General features: G+C 46.3%; 1 protein-coding gene across 22 annotated transcripts in view; it reads right to left on the bottom strand.

Annotated features, from left to right (window-relative positions):
• The window catches only part of PCDH15 (protocadherin related 15), a 1,100,829-nt gene that overhangs the window by 272,881 nt on the left and 809,417 nt on the right, over positions 1-18,531 (bottom strand). For all 22 annotated transcript variants that reach the window (XM_075423218.1, XM_075423232.1, XM_075423229.1 and 19 more), the window contains one exon: positions 10,631-10,801. In XM_075423218.1, coding sequence (XP_075279333.1) covers positions 10,631-10,801 — 171 coding nt within the window. The remainder of the gene's footprint in view (positions 1-10,630; positions 10,802-18,531) is intronic.

Below are 18,531 nucleotides of genomic sequence, written 5' to 3'. Positions count from 1 at the left end.
GAGCCGTGGATGTTATCTACCTTGACTTCAGCAAGGCTTTCGACACAGTCTCCCATGATATCCTCCTAGGGAAGCTGAGGAAGTGTGGGCTGGATGAGTGGTCGGTGAAGTGGATAGAGAACTGGCCGAATGGCAGAACTCAGAGGGTTGTCATCAGCGGCGCTGAGTCTAGTTGGAGGCTGGTGACAAGTGGTGTCCCTCACGGGTCAGTACTGGGCCCAGTCTTGTTTAACTTCTTCATCAACGACCTGGATGAAGAGTTAGAATGTACCCTCAGCAAGTCTGCTGACGACACCAAACTGGGAGGTGTGGTAGATACACCAGAAGGCTGTGCTGCCATTCAGCGTGACCTGGATAGGCTGGAAAGCTGGGCAGAGAGGAACCTGATGAGGTTCAACAAGGGCAAATGAAGGGTCCTGCACCTGGGGAGGAACAACCTCATGCACCAGTACAGGCTTGGGGTGGACCTGCTGGAGAGCAGCTCTGCAGAGAGGGACCTGGGTGTCCTGGTGGACGACAGGTTGACCATGAGCCAGCAGTGTGCCCTGGCTGCCAAGAAAGCCAATGGGATCCTGGAGTGCATCAAGAAGAGTGTGGCCAGTAGGACGAGGGAGGTTCTCCTTCCCCTCTACACTGCCCTCGTGAGGCCCCATCTGGAGTACTGTGTCCAGTTCTGGGCTCCCCAGTTCAAGAAAGATGAAGAGCTACTGGAGAGAGTCCAGCGGAGGGCTACAAGGATGGTGAGGGGACCGGAGCATCTCCCCTACGAGGAGAGGTTGAGGGAACTGGGCTTGTTCAGCCTGAAGAAGAGAAGGCTGCGAGGGGACCTTATAAATGCCTACAACTATCTGAAGGGTGGGTGTCACGAGGATGGGGCCAAGCTCTTTTCAGTGGTGCCCAGTGACAGGACAAGGGGCAATGGGCATAAACTGGGGCACAGGAAGTTCCGTCTGAACATGAGGAAGAACTTCTTCCCTCTGAGGGTGACGGAGCACTGGAACAGGCTGCCCAGGGAGGTTGTGGAGTCTCCTTCTCTGGAGATATTCAAGACCCGCCTGGACAAGATCCTGTGCAGCCTACTGTAGGTGACCCTGCTTCGGCAGGGGGGTTGGACTAGATGACCCACAGAGGTCCCTTCCAACCCCTACTATTCTATGATTCTGTGAATCAAGAAAAAATGAATTCTAAGAAAAACTGCAATCTAACCTGATTTTTTAGCTTTATGCAAATTGACTGTCAGTAAGGGTAAATTCAGTGCCATGTACATTTAACTTTAAGCAGTCATGCTTACAAGAAAAGGCAAGAAAGAAATCACCTTCACCAGGCGTAAGCATTCCTGCCTTTCTGTGAAATTTTATCCTTCGGACAGGTAAAAAAAGGTGCCTTCCCTACACATTGTAAGGGTTTTATTACAATTGATTTAACCACACATATTTATTTCAACTCAGAATAAATTTTTAATCTGCCAAATTATGAAGATTGTGGATTTCAGTGCCAAAAAAATCTTACTTTGCATCTGTATGGAAGCTCAGGCTGAACTACCTAGTTACTCTCAAACCTCAGGGAAAGTTATATGCTCCTAGTGTGCACAATAGACACCCATATAAATTGCCTTCTGTGGGTAGGTATTTCCTGCAGCGAAAAATAAAAATTAAAAAACCACAACCCAAAACCTAAAAAAATCCCCAGAACATCTGATTAACTTTGTTCTTTGACTAATAGCTGTCACTATAATTAAGATGGGGAGATGATGTCTCCAAAATTTCAGACACTTTTCAGTACAGTATAGCTAAGTTTCATTAATCTGGGACTTGTTTATCTGTTTTGCAGGAGGCTTTATATTAACGTATCTCTATGAGAAAATTTCCAGGAGGTTTTCTGTTTGGAAGGAATTGGGATTTGTACAGTCGGATAGGAAGGAACTGCAATGAAATTACTTTAGAAAGAATTGTTCAGTGGTTGTTATCCTCAAGCCCAGAGGTACTGAAAAAACAGCACATCCTTTGCAATGTTAATTAGCTGTCAATCATAAGCACAGAACTGATTTGTAGAGAGTTGATTAAATCTGTTTACTTACAGAAGCATCCTGTGTTCCCAACACCAGCCACACCCACTGACTTCAGTCCTCCAAACTCCTTTCTAATTCTCCACCACAATAAATGTTGCCTTTTCTGTACTCCTGTAACCTCAGTCCCTCCTATGGCATTTCGATTTCTTATACCCACAGAAAACCCATTTCCTCTGTCTCCCTACTGTGATAGGTGATGGTGCCCAGAAGGTACCATAGAGGGTCAGTCCCCAGTTCCCCAAAGAATAAATGCAAATAACTGCCAAAAAGCAATACACCAGGGAAGGTGGTATGGAAGTTATTTTACTGCAGCTGCTACAGTACATCACTGTATGATGCTGAGGTAGAATACTGCAAGGGAATGGGAAATGGCTTGGAGAAAAAGTGTCGAGATTGCCCCTAGAGCTTCAGCAAGAAATGAAAAGACAAAATGCGAGTTTTAAAAAGCACCTGTCATTTCTGACATAACTATCAGTGTGATGCAAAAAAAATTTTTCAATGCTAACTGGGAACTCTTTGAGTGACTCTGGATTCCAAGATAAGATGTGCTTTCTGTCAAGATACATGGAGAATTTGATGCATTTACTGTATAGCCACAATTCTTAATATTATGATGGCTTATTATGCTTTGCATGTATGAAAGACAATCAACTTTCTTGTCCCTTGCAAGAAGTATTCCTTTCATCCTGAAAAAAAAAAGTTGTTGAAGTGATCAGAAAAGACTCTGCCCAGTTTTACATATAGAATATACAATGACCTAAACTTTGCAATCAAAAAATAACATAACTCTTGATTTCTGTGACAGCAGAGGAAAACTGTTCATTTCACCTTACTATTAAAAGTCTGCACTTTCCACAGTTTCAAAACTATGTGTCACAGGATATGTACAGTGCTCTTCAGGGAGGACTTGCTCCCTAACTGATGAAGTAAGGCTTTTACCGAGCAGGATTACAATACCACCGCTTAAAAGTTCAGTTTGCTTCCCCTGAATCCAAACTAATCTAACTAAAGTGGCCCTTCTTGCTAATAAAACTTCAGGACTTCTAAGGGCACTTGCTGCTCTTCAACATCTTTTTTTATGCCCCCTCAAGCACACTGTTCTTTGGAGATTTTTTTTTTTTAACCTTCCACTTAGCAGTCCTCTGCTCAGACTCATCTCCTTGAGTCTCTGCTCAACAGAGCAACTGAGCCCACAGGCTTTTTAAGGTCCCTCCTGACACAATTCCTAAGGATACTGCGGATAATTAGTACAAAACCGAATACTTTCCATGTACAAAGATACATCAGTAGTGCATTAATAAGTGATGTCTCATAATGCAGCTAGGTGTTTAAAGTATTGGAATCCTGAATTAGTACAAAGCAAGCCTCATAGGTGTCATGGAGTATATCAGTGCTCACATGGACCGATAATTACCCTATGGAACCTCACAAGGATTTTGTTTGTTGCAAAACTAATCCAGCAAGTGATTAAATAAACCTAATCTCTATTTTACTGCTAGTTGGCTTTTCTTCTTTGCATGATGATCGAAAAAATTGAGTATAGAAATGGACAAAACCTTCATAAAGTGAGCATGACAGGAATAAACTGAAAGGGAAAGAGGGAGAAGAAATTATCTTTCCAATGTTATGAGACATAGTTTTGGTTTGGCTTGGATAAGTGCCAGGTGCCCACCAAAACCACTCTATCACTCCCTCTCCTCAACTGGACAGGAGAGAGGAAATATGATGAAAGGCCATCATGGGTCAGGATAAGGACAGGGAGAGATCACTCACTAATTACCATTATGGACAAAAGAGACTGAACTTAGGGAGAAAAGGAAGTTTAATTTCTCACCAATCAAATCAGAGTAGGATAATGAAAAATAAAACTAAATCTTAAAACACCTTTCCCCCACCCCTCCCTTCTTCTCAGGCTCAGCTTCACTCCTGTTTCTCTACCTCCAGCAGCACAAGGGGACGCAAGTGGGGGTTGCAGTCAGTTCATCATACTTTGTCTCTGCCTCTGCTTCCTCCTCAGGGGAAGGACTCCTCACTCTCTTCCCCTGCTCCAGCGAGAAGTCCTTCTCACAGGAGACAGTTCTCCACAAACTTCTCCAATGTGAGTCCTTCCCACGGGGTGCAGTCCTTCAGGAACAGGCTGCTCCAGTGTGGGTCTCCACGGGGTCACAAGCCCTGACAGCAAACCTGCTCTGGCTTGGGCTCCTCTGTTCACAGGTCCTGCGAGGAGCCTGCTCCAGCACGGGCTCCCCACAGGGTCACAGCTTCCTTCAGGCTTCCACCTGCTCCAGCACAGGGTCCCTTCTGTGGGCTACAGGTGTATATCTGCTCCACCGTGGACCTCCACAGACTGCAGGGGAACAACCTGCCTCACCATGGTCTTCATCACAAGCTGCAAGGGAAAACCCTCTACTCTGGCACCTCAAGCACCTCCTCCCCCTCTTTCTTCACTGATCTTGGTGTCTGCAGAGTTCTTTCTCTCACACAGTCTTACTCCTCTCTCTCAACTGCTGTTTCACCACAGGTGTTTTCCCCCTCTTAAATATGTTATCACAGAGGTGTTACCACTGTTGCTGATTGGCTTGGTCTTGGCCAGCAACAGGTCCGTCTTAGAGCTGGCTAGCATTGTCTATCAGACATGGGGGAAGCTTCTAAAAACTTCTCACAGAATTCACCCCTATAGCCCCCCCCACTACCAAAACCTTGCCACACAAAGCCACAACAGACATTCATGAGGTTGTATTTTTTTAATTCCATTTGATGACTTGCACATCCTGATAATAAATGCTAATTTACTGAAGTCTTCCTGAAACAATATGGAAAAAAATACCAGATTTGATTAGATCAGACACAGAATCATTAAGGCAAATATAAAACTATGTAACAACAACAACAAAAAAAACAACCAACAAACACTACAGGTTTTCTTGGAAATTGATATTTAGCTTAGAACAGTAAATTCAGTCCCAGGAAGAAATAAGGATGGCAACAATTAGGAAACACACAGAAGTACGTGGAGCAATTAGCAGACACAGGAGGCTCGTATATGCATCCTTTCATCTAGCAAAGACTCTGCTTTTCCTTCTGTTATCAGGCAATATGTCTGGCTTATGGAACTTGAATTTTCAAAGGTTTGTGCTAGCTTATTGTAAGACTGAAACTGTACTTTCCATTCCCCTAAAGGAAATGAAGTCAAAGGACTTGCACAAGTATCATGAACACAAAACTTCTTATTGTGGGCTTAGGTGTCTTTTTTGCAAGATGATAATTTTTGCAATGATAATTAGAGGACTCAAAACTCAGTAGATTTGTTTATTTTCCCTGCTACTGTGGGAACTTCTAAAGCAGTTTGCTCCATCACTGTCATAGGCACTGAATCAGACTCAAGAGGTAGCACTTCACAAGCAAATTACTGCCCAGGGAAGCAAGACACAACCTAAGGTGTGGATTACAGGCTGTTAACTTAGATCTGTGTCTGGGCTTCAGCAGCCATGGTGCACTTTAGCCCTCACTTACCATTCACCTACCACAGGATTAAACATTCAGAAGAGCTAAGGTGCTATAAAAACATCCAAAGTTTGTTTACTCAGATCTATGAGTTTCTGTCTCTACAAAGCTGCAAGAGCACCTCACAAGCATTTGGTATCAGAGATGTTGATGTTTATATGACGTTAGCTGTGATCATAGATCTAATAAGGCCATCATAGCAATTAGAGTAGCTCATTGAAGGCACTGCAGAAGTGACAGCTGCAAAACCAGGCAACCATCAATGAAGAACATCGCACCTTGTAACAAAGCTCAGCTGGCTACAGGCAGCACTCAGCAGACCAAGAAGGTACTATCACAACAGTTTATTCTAGACGCATACCCAGAGAGGACCGTCAGCTAACCTTTGGCTCTGCTTGGAAGACCTGCAGCTTTGGGGGAATTTACACTGTCTGTGCAAATGGCAGAAACGCAAAACAGGTTTTTACAAATGTATAAACAGTAATCATACATCACTCTGCCCAGACTGGAGCAGATTTAATAATATTATTAATATTGCCATGAGTCAGACCAGCTCTCAGAAGGCATAGTGTAAACCTTGATATTGTTCTTCAGGAAAACAAATTGCTTCTCTGGTAACAAAGAGACACATTAATTTTGCTGGCCTCTTCCATCTGCCAGCCAAAGAGCATAAACAAAGCACATGCTGTACAGATTCTTCATTGCCAATGTCTCCAACTGTTTTACAGCGTCTAAGGGAAAGAAGCTTGGAAATGAAATATGATTTTTACTTCAGTAAATTCATGGATAGAGGCCAACTAAAGACAACTAACCATACAAGACTGAGCAAAAATACTATTCTTACCAGTTACATTAAATGCTTTACTTTAGGGGTCAGCTGAGTAGACTTCTTGCCCTGTAAAGCAGGACTTCTTTTTTCACACTACTGCTTCTGAATAATTCATACTTCAATGCTCTTTGTTCTAGATTCATTAATATTCCTTCTCATGTTCATTGAAAAATTAAAAAACATTTTAAACATTACAACACTGGACTAAAAGTAGTCCTTTTGCCTATGTAGGGGCTACAATTAAAAAAACTTCAACAAATGGCATCCTGTCTTTTTTTTGCTACACCCACTGGAAGATTCAACACCTACAGTGTAGTAAAGATTGATCTTTTTAAAAAAAAAAAACAATTGGTGAAGAAACTTCAGATAAATTGTTCTGAGGAGTATATGGGTCACTATCACCCTCTATATAACCTGACACCACATAGTCTTACAGTATCAACAGACTCAGATGGGTCTTGTATACATGGTGCAATGCAATGGTTTCATCATGGAGAAATACCCAACCAGTCTCTGAACAAGGTCCTCTGCCCAGGCTGTTTTGGCAGATCAGAGCATCACCTGAGTCCACTGGCAGCCCCTGGCTAGTCCAGACAGCTCAGGCTTCTCTGCATTTTATCACACTGCTGTTTGCAGAACAAATGTAACACCTATGTTTACCCTCAGCAAATTTGATGACGATACAAAACTGGGAGGAGTGCTAGATACACCAGGAGGCTGTTCTGCCATTCAGCATGACCTGGACAGGCTGGAAAGGGGCAATGGGCACAAACTGAGGCACAGGAAGTTCCGTCTGAACATGAGGAAGAACTTCTTCCCTCTGAGGGTGACGGAGCACTGGAACAGGCTGCCCAAGGAGGTGGTGGAGTCTCCTTCTCTGGAGATATTCAAGACCCACCTGGACAAGGTCCTGTGCAGTCTGCTGTAGGTGACCCTGCTTCGGCAGGAGGGTTGGACTAGATGACCCAGAGAGGTCCCTTCGAACCCCTACCATTCTGTGATTCTGTGAAAGTTGGGCAGAGAGGAACCTGATGAAGTTCAACAAGGGCAAATGAAGGGTCCTGCACCTGGGGAGGAACAACCTCATGCACCAGTACAGGCTTGGGGCGGACCTGCTGCAGAGCAACTCTGTGGAGAGGGACCTGGGTGTCCTGGTGGACAACAGGTTGACCATGAGCCAGTAGTGTGCCCTGGCTGCCAAGAAAGCTAATGGGATCCTGGGATGCATTAGGAGAAATGTGGCCAGCAGGTTGAGGGAGGTTCTCCTTCTCCTCTACACTGCCCTAGTGAGGCCCCATCTGGAGTACTGTGTCCAGTTCTGGGCTCCCCACTTCAAGAAAGATGAGGAGCTACTGGAGAGAGTCCAGCGGAGGGCTATGAGGACGATGAGGGGACTGGAGTATCTCTCCTATGAGGAGAGGCTGAGGGAGCTGGGCTTGTTCAGCCTGAAGAAGAGAAGGCTGCGAGGGGACCTAATAAATGTTTATAAATATCTCAAGGGTGGGTGTCAGGAGGATGGGGCCAGACTCTTTTCAGTGGTGCCCAGCGACAGGACAAGGGACAATGGGCACAAACTGAAGCACAGGAAGTTCCGTCTGAACATGAGGAAGAACTTTTTCACTCTAAGGGTGATGGAGCACTGGAACAGGCTGCCCAGGGAGGCTGTGGAGTCTCCTTCTCTGGACATATTCAAGACCCGCCTGGACAAGGTCCTGTGCAGCCTGCTGTAGGCGACCCTGCTTCGGCAGGGGGGTTAGACTAGATGACCCAGAGAGGTCCCTTCCAACCCCTAACATTCTGTGATTCTGTGACACTGTTTGCTAGCTGAACCTTTTTAGGTATCATCCATATCTTCTAAATAAATTATCCTTTAGAAGTCAAGTAAATATTTTAGGTACCAAGGCAAAACTTTGAGTTTAAACATCCTTCTTCCCCTTACGTTTATCAAAACAGCTGCAGTGCTACAAATAGATAAACAGCAAATAGCTAGTAGTTTATCAACAGAATTATTTTCTCATTTCACAGATCAGATTTCGCAAGGTGCAGTTTGACACAAAAAAGCCAAAAGGCAAACAAAACAAGCTGACACCTGAAGAGATGTAGCTTATGAAATTAAATGAACACACTTTGTAACTCAGCACCTAATCACTAGTCAAATTTTTCCTATCCTAGACACCCTCATTGGCAGACACCGCTTTGCCTTCCAGAGCAGCGTATGTGCCTGACCAAGGGCAGGAGAGGAGACAGAGCTGGATTCCTTCTATCTGTGAGAACTGTATCAGGAAAACTATGACTTGCATTATACACTAAGATAATGAGATGAAAACCAAGGTAACAATCAAACATCAGTTATTCATAATTTCTGCTTCACCTTCCTCTGTACTGGGAACTGTATCAGATCCGTGCAGATAAAATGGGGTCATATTCTGTCATCCTCCACAGTTTGGGTATACCAGTAACCCTGCTGAGGCCACATACTCAGCTGAAGAATAACTTGTGGTTGCCCAGTTACCTTAAAATAACACTAAGACCCAGGCAAATCAATGTAAAATTTAAAGTAAATGGGTTTATTCACAAAGTCCAAAACAGATATCACAGTTACAAAGGATTATCAAATACCAAGGTGTAAAAGTGGAGAGGGAGGGGAAAAAAAAAGAAAAGATATGTGTAAATCAATGTAATAAGGTTAAATAGGGAATCTCTCTCCCCTTCCCTTTCACAACTGACCTGCCTCCGTTACAAGCTGAATATCAAGGCTCCAGTCTCGCTACACCTTACAAATCAGGCTGCAGTTGTTAAGAAAAGATCCTCCAGTAGAGAGAAATCACCTCCTTTGGAGGTGCATGTGCCCTGTTAGACCCAATATTCTCCTCAGAGTTTACCCAGGGGTCCAGACTGAGTTATACCACCTCCCTTAAACTTGTTCTAGCCCTCCCTTATCCAGATGGCACACTAATCACACATCTTGATTACAACAAGCCTTACGTCACCTCCTTGAGATTGTACTGGTTATTAAACCAGAGCCTGTACTGTTAACCTGTGCAGGAGCAATTGATCAACTGCCATACATTAGACTCAATTTCAGCTGCCTAAAATGGATAAAACAACTGAGAGAGATTTTGAAACTCTCTAAGAGCATCATCTGAATCAATGAAGCAGGGTGGCGGCAGTGCTTGGTGACCCTGCCCAAGCATATTTGCAGCAGCACCCCTGAGGCCAGACAAAGCAGGAAACCATAACATGTGGGTTGGCAAAAGACTACAAGGCATAGGACGGCAAGATAAATAAGGCAGAGAACAGCAGGAACCTCCACTTGCAGCCTCAAACCTCCCCCGTCTCCTGGTCAGAGAAAGCAGAACAGAGAGCATGTCCTGCAATGGACAAGGCAAGTCGTGATCTTAATGTCAATACTCAATGTTATCTTAATGTCATCTTCATGTCATTGTCAATCGGGTGGGGCAGTATCTAGTGATTCAATTGGATCTTTCTTTTTATATTCTTAGATACATGAATCAAAGGTCATATATCAGTATTAATTAAGAAATCCATTTTTTTGTTTCACCCACCACAGAGACACACATGTCCATTACAACAAGCAGCAGTTGCCCTGTAAGGAAGGGGAGCTGGCACCATCTTGCATCATGATCATGCTTTCACCTTCCACTTTTTGTGATTCATTATGCACGTTCCAGTGTGAAATGAGCCTGACGCTGACCTTTATCCCCATCCTAACAGATGTGTTAACCGATATACTTAGTACAAGCATGTACATGGGAAAAAACATACATTGCTCTTTAGAGCCTCTTCATTGAAACCAGATAACAACAAATAATTTTTTCAAGGACTAGTGACTAATGCTTCCTCTTCCAAAAAAATCTTTCTCGGAAGTTCTGTAGCAATCCTGAATGGAATAACATGTCAAGTTCCTTCTAAAAGTGCTTCTTCAGGATATTTTGAAAGACAAACACGGACAGATCAGGAAAAGCAATTTGACAATTCACTGAATTTCAGTGAGACTCAACTCCTGTAGTGAATGCGCAGTTTGCCACTGTATCAAAGCTAGAATTTCACTGTCTCTTCCTACATATATCTTACCTTGGCTTTGTGTTGTTTAGCATACGTAACCTTTCTAGTTACAGTCCTCAATTAAGTCCACAGAGAAAGATGATAGTTGCTTGAAAACAAACATATAAAACTTGCAAAAAAAAAAAAATATCAAGAGGACTTACAGGATCAGTCAGTTCTGGCAAGCTCGCTTGGTAGGTGAGAGGTCTACAGTCACGAGTATTATTCACCAAGACACAAGGAAGAAACATTGGTCCTAAATCGTCACCATCGAGCACATCTACTGTCAGGGTGGTTGAACTTGTCCTGCGCTCATTAAGATTCTGGGCTCGGTCCTGTGGAGCAAACGAGTTACATTTGGTGACACTTTCTGAATTCATAATCTACAAAAAGATGTTAAAAAGTAAAAGCTAAGGGCAAAACATACAAGCACCATAATTATCCAGGTTATAGGAAATAGCTAATTACAGAACTTCAGCCTCAGAGCTACAGCCTTTGATTTCATAAAGGCTCAGAAATACAATTAAAAGTTTACCTCTTGAATTAAGAAATACTGTGAGACATCTATCACTCTGAAATAATACAGTTTTGAGAAATTAATTCTCCAGAAGTGTGGGAAATGAAGACACATGTCTTGTTAAATCTATAAAAATGTAGCACAGTTGTAGAAAACAAAAAGTCTCTCGTGCCTTACTTGTAACCTGAAATACAGTCTTACGCTGCCCGATGTAGCTCCACCAAATCCTATTTACAAATAAAAGGATTTCCACTTAGAGAAACAGAAACCATAAGTAATAACAACTTATTTTCTAATTAGCAGTGGAGAAGCCCTGGACTGTAATGCTCAATCTACTTCCGCACAGCATAACTTAAGGAAGATTTAGTACACACACCCACCACCCCACCACCGCCCCCCCAAAGAAAATAAAACCCAACCAAAAGCCAGAGGACAGTAAAGAGACTGATCTAAGACCTCTAAACTGTACTCCACGTGGAAAGCTGATTTGTCTAGAGAATTAGTTATACAGCTCCTGTTTTAAAAGGTTGAAGAGCACTTCTACCCACAATAAAGCAGCTACAATGGTGCAATCCAAAAGAGTCTCCACGCTGCATGTCAGGCTCTTTTCAACGTATCATGGCTTGGCATTCTTCCCCCCCAAAAAAAATCCTTGGGTACACAAGACACTATTTGCAACTTTTTTATTGTCTCCTTTTTTTCTTTCCAGATGGTACAGAATAAAGATACTTTCCTGAATCATGCAACCCACACGGATTATTTTTATACACCGAATTATGTACACTCTAGCAACAGTTCACCTTTTCTTTCTTCTTTTGTTATCATAGTGAAAAAACAGCATGACTAGCTATTTAAAAAAAAAAAAACAGTATGAAATATTTCCATTTTCATAGACACACAGTTGTGATAGCTTTTATTTAGAAACAGAGAAAGCTTTGGGTTGGAAGAGACCTTCAGAGGTCATCTAGAACAACCCCCCTGCAGTGAGCAAGGACATCTTCAACCAGACCAGCTTGCTCAAAGCCCCATTCAACCTGACCTTGAAAGTTTCCAGGGATGGGGCCTCCACTACCTCTCCAGGCAACCCATTCCACTGCTTCACCACCCTCATGGTAAAAAATTTCTTCCTTATATCCAGTCTAAATCTACCCTCCCTTACTTTAAAACCATTACTCCTTGTCCTGTCACAACAGGCCTTACTAAAAAGATTGTTCCCGTCTTTCCTATAGACTGCCTTTAAGTACTGAAAGGCCACAATCAAGTGTCCCTGCAGCTTTCTCTTCTCCAGCCTGGACAACCCCAAATCTCTCAGCTTTTCCTCATAGGACAGGTGTTCCAGCACTCTGATCATTTTTGTCACCCTCTGGACCTGCTCCAACAGCTCCGTGTCCTTCTTGTGTTGAGGGCTCCAGAGCTGGATGCAGGACTCCAGGTGAAGTCTCACCAGAAAAGAGCAGAGAGGCACAACCACCTCCCTTGACCTGCTGGCCAAGCTTCTCTTGATGCAGACCAGAATACGGTTGGTCTTCTGGGCTGCGAGCACACATTGGTGGCTCACATCCACATTTGCATACACCAGTACTCCCAAGTCCTTCTCAACAGGGCTGCTCTCAATCCCTTCATCCCCCAGCCTGTATTGATAGCAGGAGTTGTCCTGACCCGGGTACAGGACCTTGCACTTGGCCTTGTTGAACCTCACAAGGTTCACACAGGCCCACTTCTCAAGCATGTCCTGGTCCCTCTGGATGTCATCCCATCCTTCTGGTGTGTCAACTGCACCACTGTCCTGGGTTTGGCCAGGACAGGGTTAATTTTCACCAGAATCCAGGAAGGGAAACCAGGAAGGGACACAGCCGGGCAGGCTGACCCCACCTGGCCAAACAGAGCAGGGTATTCCATACCATGTGCCGTCATGCTGGGTTCAGGTGGGGAGGGCAGGGCGGCGGGAACTCACTCGCAGCTCGGGAGGGCTCAGCAGCGGTGTGGTCCGAGAGAGCGGTTCTGTTCTGCGGGTTTGTTTTGTATATTCCCCTTTTCTGTATCGTTGCTGTTACTGTTCCCTTTGTTTGCTGTTCTGTTAAATGGCCCTTATCCCGACTCACCAGTTTCTGCCTGTTTCTTTCCATTCTCCTCCGCACCGCGGCAGGGGGAGGGGCGGCTGCGTGGCGCTTTTGTTGCCAGCTGCAGCCAAAACCAGAACATTAATTTGGCGCCCAAGCGTGGGGCGGGGATAACGGCAGGGTTGAGCAGCGGGTGTTAAAACAGCTTTCTTAGATTTTTGTTAATTTTTTTGTTATACGCATTTACTGTGTTAAGTAGTCGCCGGTAAAAATGTTTCTGTCTTTGATCAGATGGTTGTGGTATTTGAATCCTTATTTGCTGTATCTGTTCACTGCCATGCTGTTCCTTACCTTGGGGAAAAAGACCACGATGATGATTTTGCTGTACTGTATGATATCGACTTATGACATGATAATGTCACTGTGCATGAAATTAGGCTTGTATTTGCATGCAGCACTGCGGCTGGCGCAGCGCCCCCAGCCAGCCCTGCAGCCCCTCCAACCCAGCAGGCAGTCACAGCCCCACCGACCGGCACCACCGCTGCCACTGCCACGATCGCAGGGGTGGCCCCGGTTTCCCCAGCGGGCACGGCAGCAGCTCCAGCCCTAGCTCCAGCCACAGGCATCGCGGCTGAGCCCAATGACCAACCTGTGCCGGTAGCAGTCGCCCCTGTAAAACTAAAGAAAGACGCAAAGAGAGCAGATCACTCTGGGAGGGATGACGATGAGCCAGGATCATCGCGGGAGATAAAGACAGAGATCATCACCCGGTCCCTGTCCCTGGGCGAGCTGTGAGACATGCGGAAAGATTTCAGCCGCCACCCAGGCGAGCACATTGCCACCTGGCTGCTGCGGTGCTGGGATAAGGGGGCCAGCAGCTTGGAATTAACAGGGCAAGGAAGCCAAGCAGCTGGGATCCCTGGCCAGGGATGGGGGCATTGACAAGGCCATTGGGAAAAAGGAACAAGTCCTCAGCCTCTGGAGGAGGCTTCTCTCAGGCGTGAGGGAGAGGTACCCCTTCAGTGACGATTTTGTATGCTATCCTGGCAAGTGGACCAATATGGAAAAGGGTATTCAGTACTTGAGAGAATTAGCTGTGCGGGAGCTGGTTTACTATGAACCAGACGAAGAGCAGGTACCCACAGACCCAGATGAAGTCCAGTGCACATGACACATATGGAGTAAGTTTGTGCAGAGCGCCCCCTCCTCATATGCCAACTCATTCGCAGTTGTAAACTGGAAAGGTGAGGAGGCACCAACAGTGGATGAGGTGGCTGTCCAACTCCGGCAATATGAGGAAAGTCTCTCTTCCTCCCTTGTCTCAGCTGTGGAGAAACTGGCCCGGGAGTTCCAGCAATTCAAAGAGGATCTGTCCTACTCCCCACCTGTGCGGGCCCGCATCTCATCTATTAGGGGCAAGCGTTTCTCTGCTCAGGAGAGGGAATACAGAGGCTACACACCATGGGGCACCCTGGGGTTTTACCTGCGTGACCATGGAGAGGACATGAGGAAGTGGGATGGAAAACCCACCTCAAGTCTAGAGGCACGAGTGCCTGAGTTGCAAGGTAAAACAATCACCAAAGGGGATTCTGTTAGGAAAAATACCGCTCCAGTTTCCAGCAGCCAGCTCTCCAGACCAGGTAGACAGTTTGATCTTGATTCCGATCCTCTGGAAGGGACCTCCAAGTCATTCTTAGAGCAGGTGAGCAGCAAATTCTCTGACCAGGATTAGAGGGGCCCTGCCTCCAGCCAGGTGGAGGAAAGGGACAACCGTGTTTATTGGATGGTGTGGATTCGGTGGCCTAGCACGTCAGATCCACAAGAGTATAAAGCTCTAGTGGACACTGGTGCACAGTGTACTTTAATGCCATCAGATTTCCAAGGGTCAGAGTCCATTTGCATTTCGGGAGTGACAGGGGGGTCCCAAAAGCTGAGTGTATTGGAGGCTGAAGTGAGCCTCACTGGGCAGGAGTGGCAGAAACACCCCATTGTAACTGGCCCCGAGGCTCCGTGCATCCTTGGTATAGACTATCTTAGGAGAGGGTATTTCAAGGACCCAAAGGGGTATCGGTGGGCTTTTGGCATAGCTACTTTGGAGACGGAAGAAATTAAACAGCTGTCCATTTTGCCTGGTCTCTCAGAGGATCCTTCCGTTGTGGGGTTGCTGAGGGTTGAAGAACAACAGGTACCCATCGCGACCACAACGGTGCACCGGCGACAATATCGTACCAACCGAGACTCCCTTATCCCCATTCATCAGCTGATCCGCCAGCTGGAGAGTCAAGGAGTGATCAGCAAAACTCGCTCACCCTTTAATAGTCCCATATGGCCAGTGAGAAAATCTACTGGAGAGTGGAGACTGACAATAGACTACCGTGGCCTGAATGAAGTCACACCACCGCTGAGTGCTGCCGTGCCAGACATGCTAGAACTTCAGTATCAGCTGGAGTCAAAGGCAGCCAAGTGGTATGCTACAATTGACATCGCTAATGCATTCTCCTCCATCCCTTTGGCAGCAGACTGCAGGCCACAGTTTGCTTTCACCTGGAGGGGCATCCAGTACACCTGGAATCGACTGCCCCAGGGGTGGAAACACAGTCCCACCATTTGCCATGGACTAATCCAGACTGCACTGGAAAAAGGTGAAGCTCCAGAACATCTGCACTACATTGATGACATCACTGTATGGGGTGACAGAGTGGATGAAGTTTTTGAGAAAGGGGAGAAAATAGTTCAGATCCTTCTGAAAGCCGGTTTCGCTATTAAGCGAAGTCAAGTCAAGGCACCTGCACAAGAGATCCAGTTTTTGGGAATAAAATGGCAGGATGGGCGCCGTCAAATCCCAATGGATGTCATCAACAAAATAGCAGATATGTCTCCACCAACCAGCAAAAAGGAAGCACAGGCCTTCCTGAGTGTTGTGGGTTTTTGGAGGATGCACATCCCAAATTACGGCCAGATTGTAAGTCCTCTGTACCACGTGACCCGGAAGAAGAATGATTTTGAATGGGGCCCTGAGCAACGACAGGCATTTGAACAAATTAAACGGGAGATAGTTCATGCCGTAGCCCTTGGTGCAGCCTGGTCAGGGGAAGATGTTAAAAACATGCTCTACACCGCAGCCGGGGAGAATGGCCCAACCTGGAGTCTCTGGCAGAAAGCACCAGGGGAGACTCGAGGTCGACCCCTGGGGTTTTGGAGCCGGGGATACAAAGGATCCGAGGCCCGCTATACTCCCACTGAAAAAGAGATTCTGGCAGCATATGAAGGCGTTCGAGCTGCTTCAGAAGTGGTCGGCACTGAAGCACAGCTCCTCCTAGCACCACGATTGCCGGTCCTGGGCTGGATGTTCAAAGAGAGGGTCCCCTCTACGCATCATGCCACTGATGCTACGTGGAGTAAGTGGGTCGCGCTGATCACACAGCGCGCCCGAATGGGAAACCCCAGTTGCCCAGGAATTCTGGAGGTAATCATGGACTGGCCAGAAGGCAAAGATTTTGGAGCATCGCCAGAGGAGGAGGTGACACGTGCTGAAGAGGCCCCACTGTATAACCAGCTGTCAGAAGATAAGAAACAGTATGCCCTGTTCACGGATGGGTCCTGTCGCATTGTGGGGAAGCAGCGGAGGTGGAAGGCTGCTGTATGGAGCCCTACACAACAAGTCGTGGAAACTGCCGAGGGAGAAGGTGAGTCCAGCCAGTTTGCAGAGGTGAAAGCCATCCAGCTGGCTTTAGACATTGCCAGTCGAGAGAAGTGGCCAGTGCTCTGTCTTTACACTGACTGCTGGATGGTGACCAACGCCTTGTCGGGGTGGCTGCAGCAATGGAAGAAGAACAACTGACAGCGCAGAGGCAAACCTATCTGGGCTGCCCCATTGTGGCAAGATATTGCTGCCCAGCTAGAGCAGTTGGTTGTAGAAGTCCGTCACGTGGACGCCCACGTCCCTAAGAGTCGGGCCACTGAAGAACATCAAAACAACCACCAGGTGGATCAGGCTGCCAAGATTGAAGTGGCTCAGGTGGATCTGGACTAGCAACATATGGGTGAACTCTTCATAGCTCGGTGGGCCCATGACACCTTGGGCCACCAAGGAAGAGATGCGACATACCGATGGGCTCGTGACCGAGGGGTGGACTTGACCATGGACACCATCGCACAGGTTATCCATGAATGTGAAACATGTGCTGCAATCAAGCAAGCCAAGCGGGTAAAGCCTCAGTGGTATGGAGGACGATGGCTAAAATATAAATACGGGGAGGCTTGGCAGATTGACTACATCACACTGCCACAAACCCGCCAAGGCAAGGACTATGTGCTCACAATGGTGGAGGCCACCACCGGATGGCTGGAAACCTACCCTGTGCCCCATGCCACTGCCCGGAATACCATCCTGGGCCTTGGAAAACAAGTCCTGTGGTGACATGGCACTCCTGAAAGAATTGAGTCGGACAACGGGACTCACTTTCGTAACAGCCTCATAGACACCTGGACCAAAGAACACAGTATTGAGTGGGTGTATCACATCCCTTACCATGCACCAGCCTCTGGAAAGATCGAGCGGTACAATGGGCTGCTAAAAACCACTTTGAGGGCAATGGGGGGTGGGACTTTCAAAAACTGGGATACCCATTTAGCAAAGGCCACCTGGTTGGTTAACACCAGAGGGTCCACCAACTGGGCTGGTCCTGCCCAGTCAAAACCTCAGCGCCCCGTAGAAGGGGATAAAGTCCCTGTAGTGCACATGCGGAACATGTTAGGGAACATGGTTTGGGTTAGTCTTGCCTCGGGCAAAGGCAAGCCCGTCCGCGGGATTGCTTTTGCTCAAGGACCTGGGTGTACCTGGTGGGTAATGAGGAAGGATGGGGAAGTCCAATGTGTACCTCATGGGGATTTGATTTTGGGTGAGAATAGTCCATAAATAAATGAATTGTATAAAGTTAATTGTTAAATAACCCTGTCACTGTCTGTTATCACTGTTATAATTGTTATATGTTGTACCAGTAGTATTGTAGTAAGAATCATCCGGATTAAAGAAAGATGGACTTTTTGATGAAAACCTGTTCCCTTTGTTTGCTGTTCTGTTGAACTGCCCTTATCCCGACCCACTGGTTTTCTGCCTATTTCTTTCCATTCTCCTCCGCACCGCGGTGGGGGGAGGGGCGGCTGCATGGCTCTTTTGTTGCCGGCTGCAGCCAGAACCAGAACAACCACTCAGCTTGGTGTCGTCTGCAAACTTCATGAGGGTGCACTCTATCTCGCTATGTCATTGATGAAGGTGTTAAACAGTAGGGGTCCCAGTACGGATCCCTGAGGGACACCACTTGTCAGCGGTGTCTATTTGACATTTGAGCCGCTGACCACTACCCTCTGAATGTGACCTTCCAACCAATTCCTCACCCACTGAACAGTCCACCCATCAAATCCATCTCTCTCCAATTTAGAGAGAAGGATGTTGGGGGGGGGCTGTGTCAAAGGCTTTACAGAAGTC

The sequence above is a fragment of the Opisthocomus hoazin genome, chromosome 6, assembly GCF_030867145.1.
Source record: "Opisthocomus hoazin isolate bOpiHoa1 chromosome 6, bOpiHoa1.hap1, whole genome shotgun sequence".
In the NCBI taxonomy this organism is placed as follows: Eukaryota; Metazoa; Chordata; class Aves; order Opisthocomiformes; family Opisthocomidae; genus Opisthocomus; species Opisthocomus hoazin.
Note: the sequence above shows the minus strand (reverse complement) of the source record. Positions and strands in the feature narration are given on the sequence as shown.